The following is a 9,319-nucleotide window of genomic DNA, read 5'->3' on the forward strand; positions in this document are numbered from 1 at the left end:
CAAATTATTAATTATTTTTAAATAAAAAATTATTTATTTATTTATTTATTAATTTAGGTTTAGCATTAAAAACCTGCGAAGTAAATTAAAAAAATTTTTTTAAAAATTATTAATTACAATTTAATTGCTTAATAATATTTTTCCCGGTCTTTTTCCTTCCTTTTCCTTTTTAAAAAAAAAAAAAAAACCGGAAACAGTTACACTCAAAAACGATTGAAACATACAGCCATAAAAAGTTTTCTTATTCGATTTAAAACAGCAAAAAAAAAAAAAAAAAATTATATAAATATAAATGTGATTCTTCAGTTTAATTTCTAATCATGCGAATTTAAATATAAATATTAAAATTAATTTTATTAATTAATTAATTAATTAATTTATTTATTTATTTGCTTTCTTGCGAATTTTCTTCGGTTAATTTTTTTTGATAATTTTCCAATGTTGTTTGTATCGTATTTTCCGAATATAGACATTTTTCCGAGTCGCAAACGCACGTAAACGATTTCCATTTGATGACCCAAAATTTATCACCGTAATTATACCTGGAATTTCAAACGAAAAGAGAAAATTTTAAAACATTTTTTTCATTTTCTCTTTTTAAAAAATTTTCTTTTTGTACTCACCCCAATTCTTCGTTTGGTAAAATATCTTTGTTGGCAAAAAAAGCTATCCTTGGAAATCTTAAATCTTGATGATCTACGAATATGTGAACGGGCATCAAATTAGGTACGCACATGTGATTAATAAACCTGGCAAAATTACCGTAGTATCTCGCATCTATGCAATACGTTTCTCCATCCTTGACAAAACCAAAATTTACTTTTTAAAAAAAAAAAAAAAAAAAAGAGGAAACAAATCGACAAGAATAAATATGTCTATAAGCCTACCCTATTTTCCAAATCGAATAAATACGAATCGTCTTCTCTGTGATCCGCTTCCCAATCCGATATTATTTCTCCCACGTACTCGCAAACAAACGTTCCCTTGGGTATGGAATTGAGCGTCCTTATTCCCCAACCTCTTTTCTCCGTTTTGAACAATTGAAACCTACACGTGACTCCATTTTGTACGACTCTGTTCCGACATGTTATTCTATTGCAGTGACACGCTTGATTGCATTCGAATATCGACGGAGGATTGACGTAATTAAAATCCGGTTTCAATCTCCCGTCGGTGTCGTACCTGAAAAAAATTTCCTCTTGTCATTTTCTTGTTTTTTAAACGAAACGTCGGTGGAAATTTTTTTTTATTTTTCACCATTGCACTCACCAACATTTCACGCTGATGGCGGCACAATTGCATCCCTCGGACGAGCAAACATTTTGACATTTGCACGATTGTAGTGACGTTATGGTCCTGTGAACGGTTATTTTCGACGTGAAACAACTTTCGTTAACGTAAACGAAATTTCCCGGCTCACCCTCGTCGTCCACTTCGTTTATACACTGAATTTGATTCCTTTCTTTTCCCCTGGATATATCGCTAAAATACATATTTTATCATTATTTGATTTAAAAAAAAAAAAATAAAAATTATTATATATCGTATGTTTCACCAACTTTGATACGATTTTCGGAGTTCGATCTTGAAATTTTGTCAGGAGAGCACTGATTTCCATGTTTAAAGTTATTCCCTTATATATGTCCGAGGAAGGAGAGTGGCTGCAGTCTCTTGGAAGTTCGCCATTTTTATTCTTAACATCGGAACGAGCACCGCGAGCGAGAAGAAGCAAAACGCAACTGTATTTTTGCTGACGAGCTGCTATGTGCCTGTAAAAATTTTCCCAATTTAAACGGAAAAAAATTGATTGAACACGAGATTTCACATAATTGCGGGTCTAAACATAATTAATAATAACTCACAAAGGAGTATCTCCGTGAACGTTAACGGAATTTATATCAGATCCTTCGTTTAAAAATATTTCGACGATATCCACGCTTCCGCCGAAGGCTGCCCAATGAAGTGCAATGTTTTGCTCCGAGTCTTTTATTAAAGAATCAGCTCCTTTACTGATTAAAAACCTGCAGAGAAGTCAAATAATTAAAAAAAAAATACTCTATAAACTAAAAAAATATTATTAATAAATTACTTGACAACGTCAATGTGATTAAATTCGGAAGCCCAAACCATGGGAGTCCATCCGCCATCATCCAAACCATCAATGTATCTATTAGGAAGATGAGTACCATTCAAAAGATGAAAACAAGCTCCGACGTTTCCACATTTTGCGGCAATGTGTAAAGGAGTCATACCGTCTTCACCCTGAAAATTGAAACACAATTTTCTTTTAAATTCCTCAAAAATAAAGTTTAAAAAAAAAGAAAAAAAAAAAAATTTACTTTTAAAATGAGATCGGCGCCACATTTAATTAAATATTTAACGACGTCATTATGTTTGGCATTGATGGCAGCAGTCAGGGGAGTATTTTGTTCCGAATCAAAAATATTTATTTGAGCTTTTGCTTGTAATAAAATATGAACGGCGGGTAAATGTCCATTTCCGGCAGCAAAATGAAGTGCGGTTTGATTGTTGTGCTCATCAAAAACGTGATTCGGATTCAAACCGCTAGCAATTACTTTTATTAATTTTTCCACGTCTCCATTTTGAGCAGCGTTGTATAAACTTTTAAATGAATATCTAAAATAAATAATTTATTAATCATTCTTAACAATTAAACATGATAAATAATTTTTTAACTCATTTTATAAAAAAAAGTTTATAAAAAATGACTTAAATTCATGCATTTTTTATTCTTAGAGCAGTTTGACAGATGATTTCATGCCATTATTTAAATTTTTTTCTAACATTTTAAAAATATTTTAAAACAATTGCTTCACTAAATGAATACCACTATTATGTATATATTATTAATATAAAACTAATAAACAAAACTATTTTAAATTTATTTTAAAAAAAAAAAAAAAATGCTATCCAAACGTACCTATTACTACAACATATTTTAGAAAATGATCTACAAGCAATATTTAATAAATGGGCTAACTTATCCCTCTGTAGAATTTGTGTGATTCCATTTACAGGTAATATTTCTTCCCCATTTATTTTAAATAAAGATGCTGGCAAATTAAAATTTGGATCCGCAGATTCTTCCACTTTTTGCTCATTACCTCTGGAAATGGTCATTTTTGCAGACTTCCTATCGGTGGGGAAAAAAAAATATATACATAAATTAAAGTAATGAAAGGTTAATAGTAATAAAAGTAATAAAACTCACATATTTCTAATGGGTTTTTGTTGCGGCAAAAAAACAGGATCCTTAGGAGAATGAATATTAACTATAATAGTTTTCGGAGTGCTACTATCTCCACAATGTGGACAAGTAAACATTCCATCTTTACTATCACTAAAACATGATTTATGAAAGTGATGCCATGATTTACACATTAAATACTTTCCCTAAGGGGAAAAGAAAAAAATTATAAGCATATTTAAATATTTCTAATTATTAAAGTTAATTAAAGTAAATAATGTTACCTGCGTGCAAAAAAGCCCACAACCTGGACAACAATTATGCCTCAAGAGTCTTTGTTGATGTACAATGCACATCATTTGATAAGAAGCTCTTTCACTAGCCCTATACAAACCCACATCTTTAGATGGTATGGTGTTGCAACAACCAACTATTCTGCTATCGATACAGTCAAGAGCTTGGCAGTACAAATCACCAGTATTATTATTCCCACTAACAAAAAGATTAGGTTTCTTACGACATAAACAAAGTTTTGGCTTAGATGCCTATAAAAAAAAAATTTTTATTTTAAAATTTTATGTTCACTTCAACCTTTTTTTATTTTTGTTTTTACCTCAAGAGATGTAGCTGTCGATTCAGGTATAGCAGCCTTGACGGAAATATCAGCTAAACTGGGTGATGGTATTGCAAATTCTCTGGGTTTTTTTTGAACAATTTCACATCCTTCCACATCTTTCTTTTTTAAATTAACACTTTTACTTATAGGTTGAGTGATACTTTCATCATTTTTTATTTGTATTTCTTTAGATTCTAAAACAGTGCATAAATTTTTGACGACCTGATGATTATCAGTTCTTTTTCTTTTTTTAGTCCACCCATTATCTCTTCTTTTTTTTTTCCTTTTCGTATTTTTAAGCTTTTTTATTCTAGATACTGATGTAATATTACTATTAGGTACATGACTATCCACAACTTCAAATCCTGTTTCAAAAACAGGATTTAAATTTGATGGAGATTCAAAGTTATTTGTTTCATTTTCTATAATTTTTTCACAGCAATCAGTTGTAGTTCCTGCATTGTTCATTTCTGAATTTTCAATTATTTTACTGACAGGGACTTGAAAATTATCATTTTCTAAATTTTGAGATACATCTACTGTAGGATCAGAAATACTATTAGACGTATCATTAAATAAAAAATTATCTTCACTAATTATTGCACTTTTGTTTTCTGCTTTACAAACTATTAATTTCTGCTTTTTAATTTTAGATTCACAATCAGAACCTGTATTTGTTTCAGTCTTTCTTGGCCTCAAGATCAATTTAGTTTGAGATGGCATTTTATTATCTAAATGAATAGAATTTTGATCACCACTATTGGCTTTAGAAGGTTTTGATTCTTTCACATCATGTGCATCTGAATCAAAAAATACTTCTGTAGCCATTTCTTTACTTGAAGAACTTTCATCAGTTACATCTTCTGTTTTAATAATAAAATTTTCTTCATTCTCTTTTAAAAGTGGTGTCTTGCTAATATTATTCTCTTCCTTTTTTATATCAAAGGTTTCATCTGAATTTAAATACTTTACTTTGTAATCAATATCACAAATAACTAATGATTTTTCTTTTTCTTCTTTCATTTTACAAAAGTTAAAGACAATATTTTCTTTTTAAAGACTTGTTTAAAATTACTATTTTTAAAACAACCTAATTACTGCAACAATAAAAAAAAATTTAAAGTAGTAGTAATTAAATTTATTTAAATCTATTTGTGTGTACATTACTTAACAAATCCATTTTCCATAATTTTTTACAACTTATTTACTTTATGTTAAAAGTTTTAAATAAGAACAACAAGTGTCAATTTTAACAATAATTTACCTAAAATGATTAACGAGCGTCATGGTCAGCAATTAAAATCTCTCTAAATAATTCAAAAAATTACTTTTAAAATACGGATAATATTTAAATTTTAAGGCCGGAACGAGTATCCCCATGTTGAACTTTACTGGGGCGTCTTATTTTCTTTCAATTATTAAATTAATTATGTAGTTAATCATGTACTACAATTATATTTTTAACAAAAAAAATTATTACTTATAATTAATAACTTGAAAATTCCGTAATAGTATTGTAATTAAATAAAAATACCTAACCAGCGGTTTTATTTAAAATTCCTTTCTGAGCTGGAATTTTGTATTTCCACAGCTGGCACTGGCTTATCAACAGCGCCTCTACCGTTTCTTCTCAAGCACTAATTTTGGCGGTTACCTTTTTTTTGTGAGTGTGTGTGTGTGTGTGTTAAAAATTAAAGAAAAATTATTTTGTGATAAAATTATATTAAAAGTGATTTTTAAGGTAAGTCCATTATAAAATTTTAATTATTAATATTCAAAGGATCATTTTAAAATATTTATATATACTCTAATCAATTTAAATATGCAATTTTATTTAATGAAAAAATTTTAAGATATATGGGAATAAAAAACAAAATGTCGTCCCAAGTAATTTGGTTGGTCTTTGATAATCTGAGTAAAATACTAGTAAAAATGAATAAATTTAAAATATAAAAGATAGTTTCTTTTGTTTTTCGTAAATCTAGACTATTCAAATGTTTTTTTTTTTTTAATGAAAACTTTATGAGTGTTAAAATTGCATTTTAAAATGTAAAAAATTTGATTATATTATTATGTCAAGTAAAGTTTAAAAATGATACTTTATTAATAATAAAGTTCCAATCTTAATTATTTAATAATAATTGAGTTCAATTTTAAAACTAATTTATGTAAAGAATTTGTAATTTTTTTGCATTAATAGGAATTTTAGTAGGGAAGACACAAATATTTTAATTAATTTTTTGAACATCTGAAGTTAGTTAGCTAAATGCTTAACATAACTAGATTTATTTCAAGAGAAGGTTTTTTATTTCTTGAATAGATTCATATTTATAATAATTTTTTTTTTTTAATTACTCATTCGAGAGTATTTGATATGATTTTTTTTAAAAGCAAAGTAATACTTAATATTACATAAAAATTTTTTAAGGAAGAAATTAAAGATTTTACTTATTGCGACAAATTTCCCTCTTTTACGTTAAACGCACGCGATTTTAATAATTCATAAACCCAGTGTATTTTTTTTTTTAACGTTCAGTTGCCTGGTGTGTTTATACCAGATTTTGTTGTTTTCCGTTAAATTTATTTTTTTAATTTTCTTCTTTTTTTTACTTATTTTTTGAAATTTTTCTTCAGTGAAATTTCTTGAGTTATACTTTTTATTTAACTTTGGTAAGTTGTTTTAATTTGTTGCGCAGCATTACACTTATGGAAATTTATCAATTAAACTAACGTTCAGGTATTGTTAAACGTGTTTTTAGTGATTCGCGAGATAAAATTGGTCAAGGTCATGTAGTTAATGCGTGATAACTCGTTTCAATTAAGCGCTATCAGATAACCGTTTCTTTCATTATTTTTTTTGCTGGCAACGATTTAGTTGTTTTTTTTTTTTTTTTTATTAGAATTTTATACTTTTTCGTTTGCAGGATAATGTCTATTGAAATGCATAAAACCAAAATATTATTTGTTTGCCTTGGTAATATTTGCCGTTCTCCCATGGCAGCGTGCGTTTTTAGGCATTTGGCTAAGGAAAAAGGAGTTGAGAATCAATGGGTGGTGCACAGTGCTGGAATTGGAAGTTGGTACGTTGGAGGATCGGGAGATAACAGAATGTTAATGACGTTAAAAAAACATAAAGTCGAAGCTGAACATAGGGTTAGACAAGTTAGAGAATCTGATTTTCACGAATTTGATATTATTTTCGGAATGGATGAAGAGAATGTGAAAACATTAAAACAAATGGCTCCTCCTTCTTGTAAAGCTAAAATTGAACTTTTCGGTATTCACGATCCAGAAGGTGAAAGAATAATCAGAGATCCATATTATGATTCCGATCTTAAAGGTTTCGAAAAAGTTTACGAACAATGTGTAAGATGTTCTAAAGCTCTTTTAGAATCTTATCATAAATAATTATGCCTATTTACTTTTATTTTTTTATTTATTTATTTTTTGCTTTGCTTATTAAATTAAAAGAAATCTTAAAAGTCTTTAAAAAATTTACAATAAATAATTAAATAATTTTTTTTTTCTTTTCTCAGTTTTTATCATTTATAAATACATTATTATATATATATATATCTCTTATGTTATTATTTCATTGCTTAAATTGATTTAAAAACTATTGTAATGTAGGAGCAGTTTTAGGGAAATATGCAGATATTTGCTTTCGTCCATTCGCAGATTTAGCCTGTTCTTTACTTTTAATGCTATCAACAGCAGTAATATTTTTCTTTATTATTTGTGGATTAAAAATAAAATCTTTGTCAATTGAACTTTGAAAATATTTTGGATCAAGACCCTTTGATCTGAAAGAGAGAATGTTCATGTAATCATTATATATGCCTATATGCTAAAATTAACATTTAATTTTAACATTATGAGTATGCATTGCAATATGTAAATATATGTATATGTACATATATATATATACACATAAATATAAATGAAAATTTAATTACTTACTGTTTTTTTAAATCTGTCACTCCGTTAAAATCTATATTTTTCTCTTCCTTTTTTTTCAGTTCTTCGCACTTTGACTGTAATGGTTCTTTTAATGTATCAGATTTTACATTTCCTTGAGTCGCATTAATACTTGAGGGTATAAATGAATTTGTACAGTTTGATGATGCTCCTATTATTTAAATACAAAAATCATTTGATTTTTTTTTTTTTCGGTTGAAAAATTCAGTTGAGATGAGTTTTATACCTGTAGAATCACCATTAGAGCTGTTACATCCTGCTATGGAATTAATTAACCATGGAGGCCATCCTTTGGCTAAATTTGATATATTTCCTTTCGGTTGAGATATGGCCAATATTGAATCGTTTTCTGTTCTTGTCGATGTTATCAACGTTGGTGATTGAGAAGAACCTGTATTGCACTCTGTGAGACGTCTGTTTAACCAATTTATGACTGCAATGTGGAAAATTTGAAATATTTAAAACAAAATGAATTCGATGATGATAATCAACATTTGAAATATTTACCATTATCATTTTTTTTAATGGTCATTTCTTTTTCTTCGATTTTTTTATTGGCTTCCTGTAGTTCATTTTTGATTGCACTTAATTCTTCTGTTAATTTTAATATCTTTTCATTTAATTCTTTAATCGTGTTGGCTTGAGATGTTAATTGTTGAACTTTTTTTTCTAGAACTTTTTCCTGTTCCAATGCTATATCGGTTCGTAACTTCATCTACAGAAAAAAAAGAAAGGATTTGCATTATTATTATAGGGGAAAATATTTGAAATAAACATATTGTCGAATATAAACCTTGGCTTTATTTGCAGCTAAATCGGATTGAAGTTTTGCAATCAGATCATTGTATTTCATGAGATCAGCAGACAATGTCTGAACAGCAGATTGTTTCCTTTGTAACTGAACCTCTTTCTCATTCAAAGCTTCTTCCAAAAATGCTTTTTGCTCGTTGGCAGATTTTAAAAGTTCTTGTTGTTTTTCAAGGTATTTACTTTTATCTTTTAATTCTTGTTCCGCAACAGCTAATTTAGTTTTTAAACTAATCACCATTTTATCTTTTTCATGATAGTCTTGATCTAATTGAGAAGTTTGCCTTTTTAAAAGTGTTATTTCTTGATTTAAATGCATATTTTGTTTTTCTAAAGCTTCTATTTGAAATGATTTTTCTCTATAAAAAAACAAAAAAAACAAAAACAATTTTTTATTTGAATGACAATTGATTTTTTTTTTTTTTGTGTGACAGGAAATTAATATTAGTCACACTTACTTTACCGATGTTTCAAGTTGACACCTGCTTTCGTATAAATTTTTATTATTAAAGGTCAAAGAATTTATTTGTTCATTCAAATCATTTATTTGTTTTTGATGTTGGTTAATGAGTTGAGATTTTTCTAACTCTAACTTTTGTTGCCATTCGCTTTGCAATTTTGTTATCTTTTCTCTCTCCTCTGAAATTTGATGACTTGTTTCTAATTTTAAATAATTAGTTTCTTCAGCTACCTTTAATTGCAATTCATTT

The 9,319-nt window shown here is 27.8% G+C and overlaps 3 protein-coding genes across 3 annotated transcripts in view; 1 reads left to right on the forward strand and 2 right to left on the reverse strand.

The window, feature by feature from the left end:
• Positions 1–385: 385 nt before the first annotated feature.
• On the reverse strand, positions 386–4,847 carry Phum_PHUM447810 (histone-lysine N-methyltransferase, H3 lysine-9 specific, putative; the record flags this gene model as incomplete). Its single annotated transcript, XM_002429635.1, has 12 exons — positions 386–542; positions 624–799; positions 888–1,182; positions 1,270–1,482; positions 1,560–1,769; positions 1,863–2,021; positions 2,090–2,262; positions 2,340–2,637; positions 2,942–3,154; positions 3,233–3,414; positions 3,493–3,753; positions 3,822–4,847. The coding sequence occupies 12 exons, from the start codon at positions 4,845–4,847 to the stop codon at positions 386–388; spliced, it is 3,363 nt and encodes a 1,120-aa protein (XP_002429680.1).
• Positions 4,848–6,198: 1,351 nt separating this feature from the next.
• Phum_PHUM447820 (Low molecular weight phosphotyrosine protein phosphatase, putative) lies at positions 6,199–7,232 on the forward strand (the record flags this gene model as incomplete). Its single annotated transcript, XM_002429636.1, has 3 exons — positions 6,199–6,219; positions 6,521–6,561; positions 6,749–7,232. The coding sequence occupies 3 exons, from the start codon at positions 6,199–6,201 to the stop codon at positions 7,230–7,232; spliced, it is 546 nt and encodes a 181-aa protein (XP_002429681.1).
• Positions 7,233–7,440: 208 nt separating this feature from the next.
• Phum_PHUM447830 (Spindle assembly abnormal protein, putative) overlaps positions 7,441–9,319 on the reverse strand; it is a gene marked incomplete at both ends in the record, with an annotated part of 2,544 nt that continues 665 nt past the window's right edge. The window contains 6 exons of the mRNA XM_002429637.1: positions 7,441–7,627; positions 7,785–7,953; positions 8,029–8,235; positions 8,310–8,517; positions 8,596–8,968; positions 9,068–9,300. Coding sequence (XP_002429682.1) covers positions 7,441–7,627; positions 7,785–7,953; positions 8,029–8,235; positions 8,310–8,517; positions 8,596–8,968; positions 9,068–9,300 — 1,377 coding nt within the window. The remainder of the gene's footprint in view (positions 7,628–7,784; positions 7,954–8,028; positions 8,236–8,309; positions 8,518–8,595; positions 8,969–9,067; positions 9,301–9,319) is intronic.

Source organism: Pediculus humanus, genomic scaffold (assembly GCF_000006295.1).
Source record: "Pediculus humanus corporis 1103172108218 genomic scaffold, whole genome shotgun sequence".
NCBI lineage: Eukaryota > Metazoa > Arthropoda > Insecta > Psocodea > Pediculidae > Pediculus > Pediculus humanus.